General features: G+C 35.4%; 2 protein-coding genes across 2 annotated transcripts in view; both read left to right on the top strand.

Moving 5' to 3' along the window:
• LOAG_16793 (DZF family protein) overlaps positions 1-7,262 on the top strand; it is a 14,169-nt gene extending 6,907 nt beyond the window's left edge. The window contains exons 16-22 of the mRNA XM_020449451.1: positions 135-218; positions 492-627; positions 1,696-1,811; positions 2,460-2,555; positions 2,716-2,827; positions 3,083-3,367; positions 6,210-7,262. Coding sequence (XP_020307038.1) covers positions 135-218; positions 492-627; positions 1,696-1,811; positions 2,460-2,555; positions 2,716-2,827; positions 3,083-3,367; positions 6,210-6,265 — 885 coding nt within the window. The 3' untranslated portion in view covers positions 6,266-7,262. The remainder of the gene's footprint in view (positions 1-134; positions 219-491; positions 628-1,695; positions 1,812-2,459; positions 2,556-2,715; positions 2,828-3,082; positions 3,368-6,209) is intronic.
• A 2,813-nt stretch (positions 7,263-10,075) lies between these two features.
• LOAG_16792 (hypothetical protein) lies at positions 10,076-13,360 on the top strand (the record flags this gene model as incomplete). The annotated part of the gene is made up of 7 exons (XM_020449450.1): positions 10,076-10,169; positions 10,607-10,714; positions 11,354-11,790; positions 12,064-12,152; positions 12,240-12,353; positions 12,530-12,648; positions 12,736-13,360. The coding sequence occupies 7 exons, from the start codon at positions 10,076-10,078 to the stop codon at positions 13,182-13,184; spliced, it is 1,410 nt and encodes a 469-aa protein (XP_020307037.1). The 3' UTR covers positions 13,185-13,360.
• Positions 13,361-15,291: the final 1,931 nt, after the last annotated feature.

Below are 15,291 nucleotides of genomic sequence, written 5' to 3'. Positions count from 1 at the left end.
ATATATATATATATATATATATATATATATATATATATATATATATATATATATATATATATATATAATGAATACGAAATTCTGCAACATTCTATGTTTTCTGGACCTTCTGGATTAAATTATATAATTTCAAGGTTCAATTGGTTGTACTCTGTTCGCAGCCCCCAACTCGTACATTGCTATCAAAAGTAGTGAGATTGTTGCCGCAAGTTATAGAGGTAAAAGTTGCAGGCGTCTCGTTTCAGTTTTGAGAATCAATTTTATTTTTTATTGAGTCACATTGAGGACATTTTTCGATGAAGCTGGTTCTACATAAATTTCAGTTTTGGTCTCATGTATATGATGCTTAATGTATGGAGTGCTAGAGTTTGTAGTATCACTTCTCACTCTACGCTTAATTCTATAATAAACATTTTTTGGCTTTTTTTACAGTCGTTTAGGGTTTTGATTTGGTACTTTCCATTCAATTGCATTTTCCGAATATTTTCTAGAAAGGTGAAAATGAAGTGGTAACGGTGATTGAAAAGCCAGATGAAAGCGCGTTGTTGTTGAAACATTCCAGTTCGGATATAATTTGTCGCATTGTACTAACTTGTGTCTTGCTTCGTGAAGAGCATTCAGCGGGAGGTTATTTTTGCATATAAATATAAATAAATAATTATATATATACTGTTTTAACGAATGATTTTTCTCAAAAAAATTTCTTTGGCACTTAAAGTCGCATGGAATTTTCCTATTATTCACATTTTTGGAGCAGGCTTTTTTTTTTCGACTGCGAATACAGTTTTAATTCGCTTGTTTAGGTGTAGAGTTAGAAAAAATGTTTGGGGAAAATATTGTCTCAGTTTTAATTAAATTACTTCCTGAACTCTTAATTTATTTAGTTCTGATGTAATCAGTCTTAATTTATTATTACGAATACGATGACTCTCTTCGGTTATTTATGAAGGTTCATCTTCAGATTAAATTTTAACGACGGAAAGTATTTTGAAATCCCAGCACTTCCTCCTAAGAAATATCATTCTCAGCACCTTTATTATTGTTGGATTTAACGCTGTATCCGTTATATCTGCTTACCTCATCAAGCTTATTTTATGAATTTACATGGTTCTCAATATTTTTATAATGGACGAAGTGGTAAAAAGTTGGAATAGGAGTTTTCGAATGAAATTTAAAATTGTTGAAATGGAAGGACAAAATTTTAATTAGTTTTCCAAAATCCAAGTTTCTTAAATGAATTTAAACAATCGATCTTGAGAACCATTTATAGAAGGATGTGTGTGCTCGTTTTTGTAGCTAACGCATTCAACGAAAGGCAGAGTTACCACCATAATTCATTACTTTTCTGCTCTAAGCATTTGACGTGAAATTGGGGAAAGTGAAGGAAATTTCTGGTAACTCAGTTTGCAGAACGGGACATTTATTATATAGTATAATTTAACAAAATGAATACATATAAGAAACTTCAAGATTGCCGAATTTTTAGAAAAATTCAAGTTTTGGGTAGTTTTTATAGAAGGCGAAAGAAGACAGAAAGAATCCCGTTCTTTCTTCTAACTATGAATATCCTGTGTAGAATTTTCGAGTGAATTTGGGATTTCCACTCTTAAGATTTGAAGGTTTTGGGATATTCATCGTTTGTTAATTTGTTTGAATGCGTTTTTCTTTTTTATTATTGCTTTCATTCTTTATCAGAAGGTGATGGAGCTACGGCAGCGGCAGGCGCGAAAGCTGCACCGCCAAAGGATCCTCTGCCGAAGGTCCCTTGCCTGGAAGCGTTGGCTGAACTGAGACACGCCAAATGGTTCCAGGTATGTGTTGTGATTTTTGAAATGGGGTTGGAAAATTATCTAGCAAACTTTCCTACAGCGAGGAATAAATGTTAATTACATGTCGTGGATGTGGATCTCTAGTCAGCCCGGAGTAAGTTACTGCACATTTGAATTCACCACTGAAGGAAATTAGAAATTTTCGCCGAAGTACTGTTTTTCTATAATTTTTTCATTTAATTGCTGGAAATACTAGCGAATTGTGTCTGTTTCGATTGCACTGACTTATGATTCATACCATTATGCACAGGATAGTCTGAAAATCTGAATATTGGTTATTGGGAAATTTTCCGACCCTTGAATTGCTCCTGCACGGTTTTGTTTGTAAGGTCATTGTCACCTGTTTCTGGCGAGAACATTTGACAAAGACTCTGTATATGTCCATTAATCTTTGTGCATACCTTGAATACCTTGAACCATACATGCGCAAAATTCTGTGCTTAATAGAAATTTATTTTTATTATATAAGAGCGCATGTATGCGTTATATGGTTTGATCGGCGAAAAATAATCATGTAAAATATTTGATTTATTTCTTAAGTTGTGGTTCGTATCAGCATTCACGTAAAAAATTTCAAAATTGATTGGAATTTAGGGAAATTCTTACCCATCCAAGTCATTATTATTTCAGGTTAGATGTTCGAACTTGCAATCTGCTGCAATAACATTGCGCATTTTACGAGATGTTCGCCAACGTGTACAAACTTGGCAACCACTGAGAGACTGGGTGAGTTTGCTTACGTTTTGACGACGGACTTCAGAGGGAAATGTTTAGCACAAATTCCGATATTCATAGATACACTCTAATAATGTTTAAGGATAAACATTACGAACTGTTTCGAACGATTCAGTTTATTCTTCTGTTTGCTATGTTGACTTCGTTTTAGGTGACAGAACTGTTGGTTGAGAAAGTTTTATCATCTCTTGGTGCTCCTCTATCTCCTGGTGATGCTGTCCGTCGCGTTTTTGAAGCTATTGCATCTGGTATTTTGTTCTCAAGTAAGCATATTTTTGTTTCACTTGTGAGAATTCAAACCTTGATGCTTGAGAGCAAAGAAAATGGAAAGCCAAAAGTTTTTGCTAACTTGCAACTATATTAACAGTTTAGAATAGGTTTTCGATCACTGATCTGCTTTAATGCTCAACGTTATTATCAACACTGAAGAGGACAGTCCATGGGGATAGTTGATTTCAATTAGATGAGTCGCTAGTTCATATTTTTCATGTAAACTTTTTTATAAATCAATTTTAAAGGTGGACCTGGACTTATCGACCCATGTGAAAAGCAGTCAGTTGATGTGCTTGCGGAGCTTACCGGACAACAGCGAGAAGATATCACATCCAGTTCTCAGCATGCATTACGCCTCATTGCATTCAATCAGATGTATAAAGTGCTCGCAATCGATCGTTTACCCGATATTCGAAATAGCTATGGTAGTAGTAATAGTGGTGCTAGCAGCAGTGGCAGCGGAAATATTTTAAATGATCGCAAACGTCCACGTGATTCTAACGCAAGCCTCGATGATGGTGAGGTTGCCGGTTAGTTTGTACGTCCTTTTGTTCTTCATGTCAGCACAAATTCACATTTTCGTTCTTTTTTTCCGAGATTATCAAATTGTATCTGTCTTTGCATGCTGCTTCCTTCTGAGTCTGCAACATTTAACTTATCATTTTCTTTGGCCAATTTACTTGAAGTTCCTACTTAAATAAAATTCCGGCTTGATTTTTTATGAGTTAAATGACTTCATAAATAAGAAAATGTGATATTGTCGGTATCCATCTCCTAATCTACTTTATTTGATTTTTTCAAAATCCAGTGCACGAAATATTTCTGTACCGTGATTTCATTTCCAGTATTACGTCACCTGGCCAGATATTATCTTTTTACAGCGCAGAGGAAGTAGTCAAAACAACCACTTCCACAACAAATTTAACGCTAGTACTTACTAGTAATAAGAATTAAACTGATTTTTGGATTGATTAGTGGAAGTTGTAGTGATTGTCTTTAAATATGATGAAATTTTAGGTGGAGATTCATTGGTGAAGAGAGTGATAATATTAGGGGAATTTCTCCGTAAAACAGTACCTTTGAATTGTTTATTTGCATATTTTTTGGTATACATCTTCGAAAAGTAACTTTTCAAGTTTAAAGGAAAAATATATATGTCTAAACGGAATTTCGAAGTGATGGATCTCTCATCCATGAAACGTTTGTATAAGCAGCATGCTAAGACTAATTTTTGAACCGCCTAAAACGTTTGGAAAAGGATACTTGTGTTTGGTTCTGGATCGTGATCTACTCTTGATATAGCTTGTTCTTAGTACATCGAGAAATATCAAATTGAACAGAAGCCAGTATACATAGTATTGGTGCTTTGCCTTGATTTTCTGCTGTTGTTCCAAACTTCCAAAAAAAAGCTCCGCCTTCACATTTCTTTTTTTTCCATCCTTTATACATGCTACTGTTCCTGTAAGGAAGCTTATCCTTCACTACGAATCTTGTTACGTAGCGCATCACTTCTATGCTGGTTTTCCATGTTTTGACTTTTTGTGCCTGTAATTTCAATCTTTTCAACGAGTATTTTTTAAATAGATTTTCTGCAAATCGACTTTTAATTTAATAGTTTTATGTCAAGGATTCTTCCATCCAAGTTAATAAGGTTACGCTAAGCGAAGCACATGTTACGGGTAATGCGTATTTTTATACCGCACTGGTTCAAGCTAAAGATTATTTTGACAAAGTATAAGGTTTTTCAGCAAAATTATTATCATCTCATGCCATAAGATTCGAATTTAACACAAAAATCCAGCTAAAGTAGTCAGAATTTTTGAAAAGACTTTGCGTCTATGTTTGTCAACATTTCTATGTTAATCAAAATTTGGTGCTTCCACTATTCTTTTTAGTTTTTGAAATTTAAGTGGAATTTCTATTTTTTGAAATGTCGAAGTCATCGCAATCAATCCCATTCAGGAGATTGTTGGCATACAAGGGAGCACAGTTATTACAGCTTCTAATTCTGTAAGCGTTATCATGTGGGAGCCCTCATGATTTTTAAACCTAACCTGATTCTTACAATTCAGTTTATACGGAATTATCTTGGAAATCTTTGGGTTATTTTGCTGTGTGTTGCTGTTGTGGTGCTAGTATTTGTGTTATTTACTTTGTTTTCGCTGTACATTACATGGGACTTCTTTATTTCAGGCTTGTTCCAGAAAATGTGACAAAAAGCACAGTCGGTTCAATGCATTATTCCCTTTAGAAATTCAACTCGAATTTAAGAAATTCCATGCTTCCGATTTTCTCTAGGCTGAGGAGGGTGGGAGAAAAAAACCTAAAGTTTTCTTTTGTTACTATTTCAAAGTAATATCTAGCTAGGTGAGAAGAAAAAGTTGCTTTTTCAGTACTGCTTCATCAGCTTATCTTTAGTAAATGTTACGCGGGATCTTCCCGAAGTCCATTGTTCGTGCGGCTTGGATGCCCAAATTTAGAAGTTGGCGTTTACAATCTGTGGTATTTTTCTTTCCTCGTGAAATCACACATCTCATTAAATTAACATTTTTTAAAGTTTATAAATCCGTCTGGTGACTTACCTAGAAAGTTACTTTTTTTACTGAACTTTATAACCTTTCGCCTGTGGATATTGTATACCGATCCATGACTTCTTTACTTTTCTCAGTAGATGTTTGCTGCTAATGAGGACGGCGAAGACGACTGTGACGTGGACATCGAAATATAATCCATGAGCTGTGATGTTTGGTTTGACCACTTGGAACTTCATAGTTGAACATTTGAGAGTAGCTAATATTTTTATTATAGATTTGTTTCTAACAAAGGAATTTTTATATGCTCTCCGCCTCATAATGTGCATCAAAAGATTTCTGCAAATGTAAACGAATTGAATTTGAATTGTTTGTTTAGGATACAGAGTTTTTTCTCTGTTTATAGTTTGTCACGTATTTGCATACAAAGCAGACCAGGCAGTCAATCAAGTTTTAAATATTTCGAAAATTTCGAAAAAGTCTTCAGAAATAATATGTAAAAATGAATTGGAGAACAGTCCTGGACGGCTCTAAATTTCTTTTTACTCAGAATGAAGAACTGGGCCTTTTTTGCATAGTGACACAAGCAGTATTCAAGCAGCTGTAATCAAAGCATAATTTGTAAATGCTCTTCCAATTTTCGACAAATTTTGCAAAAAAAAGTGGTGTTATGGAAAAGAAGCATTTAAATTTCTGCACCCTTCGTCGTGCTTCGCGATCATACCTTTTTAAGCATGTTTCGCTGTTAAACAGCTGGATCTCAATGACTTGGAAGAATTAGATTTCACCTTGAATGGAAGGAAGAATGGATAATTTTGTACGGTTATTCCATCCATTTCAGATATGAAGAAAGACAAGAAGGATGATGCAAAGGGTGAAGAAAAGAAAGTGGCTTGAATGCTGTTATTCCCCAGTTATGATAAGCTATGATAGAATGATATAAAAATTTATATACACTTATATATTCTCAGTTATAAACGATGATATGATGACAGCGACGATTGTTGTGCTGATTTTTTTAGCTGTATTGACTATACTTTTTATAATAACAGATTTTGTGGTTTTTAGATGATTTCTTCTGATTAAAATTAAGGAAAGTTTCCAGTTCATCTCCTATTTTATTACTTATTTCTTACAAACTTCCAGTGTATTGCTATTGTAATTTTCCATTCTTTAAAATTGTACTATGGTAGGGGTGAATTGTTTGTCTCGAAGTCTTGTTTAGTAGGTGAAGGTATACTTACCATGTTTAATCTTGTCTCTCGTTCTTCCTATTTCTTGGATCATGTTATCATACATTTCTGGAGCGGATGTGAAGATTTCGATTTCTTGGTGCACAGTTTTCTAAATTTCAATTTTACATAGAGTAATTTGTGTTTTGATCGAAATTTAATTGCAGTTTTCTCCATATATATATTTTTTAAAATCTGTTTCGTTTAATGCCTATTCAGAGTGGATAATGTGTTTTTATGTAATGTTTGCTATTCAAAAAAGGAAACAATTGTCGTAAAATTTTCAGTACAATTAGGCTATCATGTTTAGAGTTATCTAAGGACTTTTTATAGTGAGTGATGATCTGATCGGCTCACTACAACAGTCTCCTTAATGACAACCATCTGACAAATTCATAAGCAAAGGAATTGCAGTGTCTGTTTTACGTATACATGTGTGATGTAGAAACTTCACATTTCCAATGTTATTAATTCTTGAATAACTGGAGTTGAAATATGCATCGTTCTTTTGTTTTTTCCTCATCCACTTTACCCACATTAGTGAAGTTCTTCATTTTCGGAATGTTATTGCTTGGCTCCTTCCTCTTCTCTGTATTGGTCGAAAATGATGTACTTTTTAAATTAAATTACTTGTTGACCAATGTTTTGCAGAAGAAAGCTGGATTCACGAGTTACGTCAAATGAGAACCGGGCTTCGATATAGGGTACCAGGGTTTTGTATGAATCACACGCAGGTTGTGGTGCGTATGGTGCTACTTTGGTACTTTAATTATGCCCTTGAGTAAAGTACTAAACTTTCCGTAGGAAATACCAGTTTCCTCCGTGGAGATTGGCGGTATCATGTTCATTTTTTAAGATATATTTGCTGCGAGAATCAGGCCATTCTCACAAATCAACTGTTTACTGTTAGACAAAAGTTCCTGCCCTCGATTAACACATGATATGCATAGCAGGATCAGGGAATGGTGCACTTGGGGAAATCGAAATTTAATTCTATGCGCTTACTTTACGAGTTAAAATGAATGCTTTATCCAGATGAAGCAATTCATTAAACAACTGGCAGGAAAAAACGAAGTGCTGATATGGTATGTGAAGGTCTTTTCTGAAGAAGTATAAAGTTGTAGCTGTTCATTTTAGGTAGTTATTATTGAAATCGAACGGTGTTTTTTCCAGCCCTACATAAGTATGAATTAGGATTTAGGTTTTCAAGTTTTTAAATTTGGTATCAAAGGTCAAAATGACAGGTAGAAGAAGTAAAGAATTTTCTTTTTGCTTTAGATTTTATCAGTTGTTAACCAAAGGTATTGCGCATATTTCGAAATGATTCAAGTGTTGGAGCTTTGGATTATAAGCAAAGAAGAGGAAATGAAATGGATGAGAATTGGGCAGTCGTGCCTTTTGCACTCCCCCGATTCTGCTGAATATCAGAAGTATCAAGTGCAGAAGTGTGTCAAGTATCAAATGCTGTGTTCTAGCATTCATTGATATACTGCTACTATTATTAAATGCTAAAAAATCACGAATGTCAAACTGTTGCCATCTTATGTGGTACTTCTGATATTACATTATGCAATAATATCACTTTATAAATGGATGGGAAGAAATGGAATCAGCCTGAAACATCATAATTGATACCATTGTGATATATTCAGCGTTTCAGTGAAAGCTTCTGGAAAACCTTAACAGTTCTATTGATCATACTATGTGCGCATCCAGAGTTTTGTCAGTGTCGACGTATGTTTGTATGTGATTATAGAAAATATTGATTAGTTGCTTTTCAGGAGTGAAGTTTCGTAAGTTCAAATTCAAATGAGATCAGTTGTTTACACTCAGATGTGTCCTTTATTTTTTGGAAAATTTGGATTTTTTTTTGGAAAAGAATATTTCATGGTGGATATCATCAGTGTTTCTTCTGAGTAAAGAGGATGATGACATCAAAGGCTTTATTAAAAGCATTCGTACATATAATAAAATTTTCCGAAATTTCAAAACTTCAGAATCGGAGCAATCTAAAAAGATGTAATTCTATCGCAACCATTTTGAAATCCTGTCAAATCCGGAAGATTTTAAACTCTTAATTAATAAATTATGAGAAATTGCATTTAATATGCAAAGTTGACATCGCTACAATACTGCTTTCTCTATTCAGTGAACTGCCTCTCATCTATACGGAAAACGCATTATCAGCTTCTACGATCCCGAAACCGGAAATCTTTAGCAATAACCGCTCCAAATCGTGTGGCTTTAGTCTGATCTCATATTACTCCTACAAAGGTACGTGTGGTTGCTGGTCAAAATTTAGAATAATAGTTTAATTTCACTAAATTCATCGCTTATCGAATTAACCAGATTTGATATTTGTATTTCCGCTAAGTAACTGTAACCCTACCATTTATTCAAAAATCAACCTCATTGTACATCACGTGAAACAACGTAGGTTGGCATCTTGCATGGATATTAAATGACAAATGCTGTTGAAATGCACGAATTAATGACCAACTTTGTGGTTATTCCGGAAATTTACACACTGAATCGAAAGTCCGGAAATCCTAAGCGAGCGAGCTGAATGCAGTTTCACGAGCGACTTCACTGCATTTTATCTCGAAGTGAATGTCTGACGATGTAACATGCTCTGGTAGATGGAACATTTTACCTGCCTCGATAACAATGGACAGTTAGGTTTTGAACCAGTTCCAGATTACTGATTTGTTTGACCTTTTGGGCCGCTCAACTGACCATCCGATGACCGTATTGTTGGTGAAGCTGTGAATTATACGGCAATGATTAAAATCCAAAAATTTAAAAAAAGAATTCAATTCAAACCTTCAGATGTTCTTATGTCACACCTAACTTTGACTACAACTTTTCCTGTTAACCACCATTGATAAGGATAAGTCGTGCCAATTTCATTTAAAATGAGTTACATAAATGACTTCACATATTCCGTTCTATCACTTATAATAATCAGAATACCCAACTTGACCGCATCCCACTTACGCTATTATTACTGATTCAAACCTTTTTCCGCACTTTAAACCTGATCCAAAAAAAAACCCTTGAAAACATCCTGCGAATCGATCAGCTCTTGTAGGTACGAGTCTGTATGTGTGCGTGCGTGTGTGTGCACATGTGTGCACACACAGTTTGTTCCCAGGTGTGTGTAGCCTTCCTGTCTGTCTGTCTGTCCGTCTGTCCACGTATCTATCGACGTAACCTGTATATATACACGTGTGTGTATGTGTGTGTCTCTGCATCCGTGTTAATGTGTGTATGCGTTTATATGTGTGTATGCGTGCACGTATGTGTCTGTATGTGTGTCTGTGTGTATACGTATATGCATGTGTGTTTGCATGTGTGTGTACGTGTGTGTATGTGTGTCTGTATATATACGCCATCCTCATAAGCGGGTCGGTACATACATCTTTGCAAATTTGTTTTCAAGGTGTATGTGTGTGCGTGTGTGTGCACATGTGTCATGTATGTGTGTGTGGGTGTCTGTCCATGGTGTGTACGCGCGCGTGTATGTGTACCCTTGTGTATCATACTAGTGGGCTTGCTCGCCCAGAGTGGTGTGTGTCCGTCTGTCTGTGGTCTGTCCGTCTGTGTGTCTGTCTGTCTGTCATGCTAGCGTGTGGTTTTTTGCTGTCTGTCTATCAAAGAAACATGACGTGCATGTGTGTGCGTGTCTGTCTGTCTGTATGTGTGTGCACATATGATGCATTGGTGTGTCTGTGTATATATATATACATATATATGTGGATGTGTGTGTGCGTTTATGAATGTGCAGGATTGTGTGTGTGTATATGCGTGTGTATATGCGTGTGTGCGTGTGCGTATAATTTGTGATAGTTATGCAATATTTTATATGATCTGGAAGTGTAGTGAAGGTGATTTCCCGAAATTTTTATTGTCGGGGAAAACTTGCAGTATCACTGCCTCACGTCAAATGCTGGTTGAGTCGAAATTGACTTCCCTTCGAATGAGTTTTAATTTTTGTTGTCTTCAGGTATCGGTTACGTGAAGTTTGTTCCTGGAATTCAAAGTCATAAGGAGAAAGCCATTGGTTCTGGACGTAATTCCCAACTTCGCACAGCCATTATGATGACGCCGAAAGGTCCGTGGACTTAGCATTTTGGTGTACTGACATCGTTGACAAAGTTGAAGTTTATGTGGAAGCCTAGCATTAGTCAGCTTTCGGAAATTCAAGACTTCTAATAAATTGATTTCTTCCATAAACCGGTTGTAGCGGAACTGCACCCGGTTTTGCTGTTATTCTGTCCTTCTTGTAGTAAGTCTCCGCGTTTTCCGAGCACGGTGAAGCTGAATTCCAGAGAGGCTTTGCCATCAATTAGTTCTCGTTGGCTTAGGCTCGACAATGAGTGACACTTTATACTTGGCCTGTTTCAGTGCTATTCTGGCACTCGTTGAAATACACTTCTGTGCAAAATTTAATAAAATCTCGATGAATTGATCGATGATATCCGTCTAATCCATCGACTTCGTACTGGATTAATCTTTCATTAACATCTTTCATTGCATAATTTTTTGGGAGGAATCATTATCGCCAATTATTAGGATTGCATTGAGTACGGCCGGGAACGAACGAATAACCTGAAGCCGGAATAACTTCCTTCTCATCTTTTCTCTTTCTCATTCACTGCTTCTCCTTTTTTTCTCTTGATGGCTTTTTTAGAAATTTTATTTTGACCTCAATGAATCTAAATATGGTTTTCATTTATCGGTCATTTTGCAGGTCATATGGTTACAAATGGCACAGATGGGAAAATTGAACTAAGCGATGAATTAAAGGTAACAATAGCGGCTGAAGTTCGCGCCCAAATTGTGCCAGTGGTCAAGGAAATAGTCCGCGAGGTGGTTACCGAGATAAGAAGCGTGATGACCGAAGTAATGGCACCTATATATGATGAACTGAATCGTCTTCGTAGTAGTACCGCCACTACGAATGGCGGCAATACAAATGCTTTGCAATTGCATGCAGCTTCTGCAGCTGCAAATTCTATCACTGCGCCGGCAACAGTCGTTGCCTACCCGTCGGATAGCGCCATTTTGGCAGAAGTTTATGCAGCAACAAGTAATGTAGCAGTAACAATGGGTGGTACTGCATGTGCAGATGCTGCTACGGCTGCTGCAGTCGCTGCACAAAATGCACAATTGCAGCAATTTCTAAAGGTTTGTCTTTGCTGTACGTTTTGTAATTCACAAATCTTCATAGTTTTACCGTTTGGCATTCATTTTCAAAAATACCAAAAGTAAAGTACCACTGCAGATTCGTGTAGGTAGCGAACCATTTGATAGGTTATAAGCTAAAGTGATTCAAATAAACCTGAAATAAGCCTAAAGCAGACATTCCTCTAAGGGTTAATGTTGGACGCGCAACCTGATCCTAGTAACATTGCCGTCTTCCTAAGGGATAATCTCAGGCTCATTTGAAATTATTTTCAGGAAAACGCCCGTACTGCTTATGATCCAAATAAAGGTAAAATGTATATGGAAGATAGCGTTGGTGCCAAAAGTCCAGAAGATTTCGTCGAGTAAGAGTTCCATTTTTGGCCTCTAAGACACTCACTTTAATTTTTTGGGAATCATTTCGACACTTTTTCATAAAAATCCATTTTCAGACAACCCAGCGAACCTCGCGCACGTGAATCGACGAGCGATTGTGCTGCATACAATTATGTCTACTATAATACCGCTTCTGCGGTACCGATTATGTCAATGTTGGAACCTGGAAGGTACCAGTTTCACAGTATTGCTTCAAACAAGTGGGATTCGGAGAAGCCTTAAAGTGCATGTCTTTACCACTGAGTACATTTGCAAAGTGATGAACATGTTCAAGTAGTTTGCACCTGAAATGACTTAAGATGGAAATAATGTTTTGAAAAATTTTAAAACATTTACTTTGTTTTAGCAACATATGTGTTTGTCAGAAAGTACCTAGTATATTTCTCGGAAAAGAAGGTGGAAAAATTTCATTTCTCGTCGATACGCGAACAGTACCACTGAAAGATCTTACCGCTGATAATCTAGGTGAGTGCTACACTTATCACTGTTATCACCAAGATTGTTTTATTTTTTCATTGTCTATTATAATACCATTTGATGAACTAATTTCAGGAAGTTGGACATGCCGTTTTACCGCTCACATGAAGTCTCGGAAATATATGGTGAAAAAGGGCAAAGTAATAGGCCATGTAAAGCAGTATGGGCAAGTATATTCAGTACCGCACGATTACGATTATATCCTGCATCGCCAATACTATTGTCACGGTAATACCATTGGTCCAGCAACAATTCGGAAGAATATTTGGTATTTGTCTAATAAATTACATGGTGGTGAAGTAATCGGATGTGCTATCATTTCCTACGAGATTGGCGATAATGCAACAGTAAAAATTTCTAAGCTACGACAGCGAGCTCTTCTCAATAACTCATCGGAGAATTTGCGCCTTTTGAAAGCCGAAATATCGGTAACACCAGAAGAAATGGATGTCACCAATGTAGCGATGAATCCAAACGCAGAATTACAACGATTTGTAAGTAATATTCAAGTACCGCAGCAGTAAGTTGCAAATTGTTTTTCTCATTTGCTAGTTTTCTCATTGCTTTGTGATGAAAATTGTGGAGCGGATGCAAGAAGCGGAATTCAAGCATGTACAATGTTCTTCAGATCATTTGGTATGGCTGTGAAGTTTTATTTTAATGCTGATTTAGGAAATTTCCAAAAACAAAAGTTCCGGAGTTAGAAAATTAATGTTTTTTTAATTTCTAAAATTTGTTAAATATGTTATGTAAATGAGACTATTTTTGAAAGCCTTATGCTGCATAGTGAAAAGACCAAGTTTATGTTATTCAAAACTCCCATTTTGAAAGCTAGGAATTTGAAATTTTGCTACTCGAAGTTTGTGTTAGGTTCAGGCAAGAACTTGTTTTATTAGCATACTAGTTCTCTAATAGTTGCATGATAAATACTTAAATTGTTCTCCAGCCAATTTAATCTTGTAAAAAAGGCCTCTCTCAAAAAGTTGAATAATCGGAGCCATTTTTGCTGAAACCGACATTTGTGGCTTCTTGTGACCGTTTCGGAATGAACATGTTTCCTGCCTTTCTGAAGCTCAGGAAACTTTTGTTTTAATAAATTTTTCATTCATGTAAATGTCACTTTGTTGCCATAAGTTATTATTTCTCATTTTAAAACCCATTGAAGTAATGCTCCAGCCAATGGTTGCTGGCAAAATTACCGAAGTCTTATAAAAATTTTTTATAATAATTTATTTGTCATTTTTCTAATTGAAATGCAGCATCATAAATATAACTTTTGCCTTCCCTAAATTTTTCATTTCTCACTCCTCTCATTTTCTTCTCATTGACACATGTTAAATACAGTAAAAGATGAATCGCAAACGAAAAGGAAAAAGGAAAAGGACATGTGTCGCATTTGCACTTCATCCTTCCCCCCCTTCCCCCAATGAATTTTGCGTCTAAATTAGTTTTTTTCCTTTTTTTTCTTGATTCTCAATGCAGTCATTTTTAAATTTTATTATGAAGTTATTTTCATTTTTAATGTGGAAAGATTGTTTTGCATGTCATTCTAGTTTCATTTGCTTCATCTTTAATGTTTATTATTGTGCTGTCAGCAGCAATTCATTTGTATATTTCTTTTGTCAAATAATTTGTGGTTTCATAGTTACTCTTCTGTTCATTCTTTTTCTCTTTTTAATAATTCTTTTATTGTGCTTTCGTTTACAGTTTAATGAATTTTTGCAATTTGAGCAATTCGAAATGCTAGGAAATTGTAAATATATTGTTATCAATTTTATAACTACATTACTTTTACTAACGTGTATCCTTTCTTATAAAAAATCGTTTGGGGTACTTTGCGGAGAAATATATGCAGTAAGCTTGCTGGGTGAACTGTAAGAAGAAAATGGTAGCCAGAAATCAAGGTTATATCAACAAAACAAAGTAAGATAAAATGGCATCAGTAGATAGTAGCAACTAACATGATTATGCAACTGATATTGTGAATTTTCGCATTTGCATATCTGCATATTACATAATTCTTGCAACAATAACTTTTTATACTTCATGAACATAGTAAAGTAAATTTGAAAAAATTCACAAATTTCATATAAGCAGGAAATTCTCATATAAGCAGTAATTAATGTTAAAACAAAATGATTTCGAAAGTGCCCAGTTTGTACCAAGTCACGGTAAAAGTTACAACAGAATTCGGTAAGAAGAAAATATCAAAATTAGCTCAAAAAATCCCTAAAAAAAGTTACGCAAAATCCGACTCTCCAAAATAAATTAACTAATTAATGAAGCATTCGCAAACAAACTAATGATTGTGATTATATGACATAACAATTAGTCATTTAAGCTTGTTTAATATAATAGTACATCGGTGAAGTACAAAATTAACTACCAATAAAATTCCAGTGTAAAGCGTTTAATTAGAGGAATGGGAGAAAATCATTCACTGCAAATATCGGCATGATAAACTGACCGTGATATACGGCAGTCGGGAAAAAGGGACAATTACTTTTATAATTACTGTAATACAAGAAATATAAGAAGTATTTAGAGAAGCTTGGGATTATTTGCGCAGATGTTGGAGTAACGCGATTATAACTTTTTAAAACATTTGTATTTGAAGATCTGCATCGATCA

The sequence above is a fragment of the Loa loa genome, assembly GCF_000183805.2.
Source record: "Loa loa unplaced genomic scaffold supercont3.19, whole genome shotgun sequence".
Classification (NCBI taxonomy): domain Eukaryota; kingdom Metazoa; phylum Nematoda; class Chromadorea; order Rhabditida; family Onchocercidae; genus Loa; species Loa loa.
Note: the sequence above shows the minus strand (reverse complement) of the source record. Positions and strands in the feature narration are given on the sequence as shown.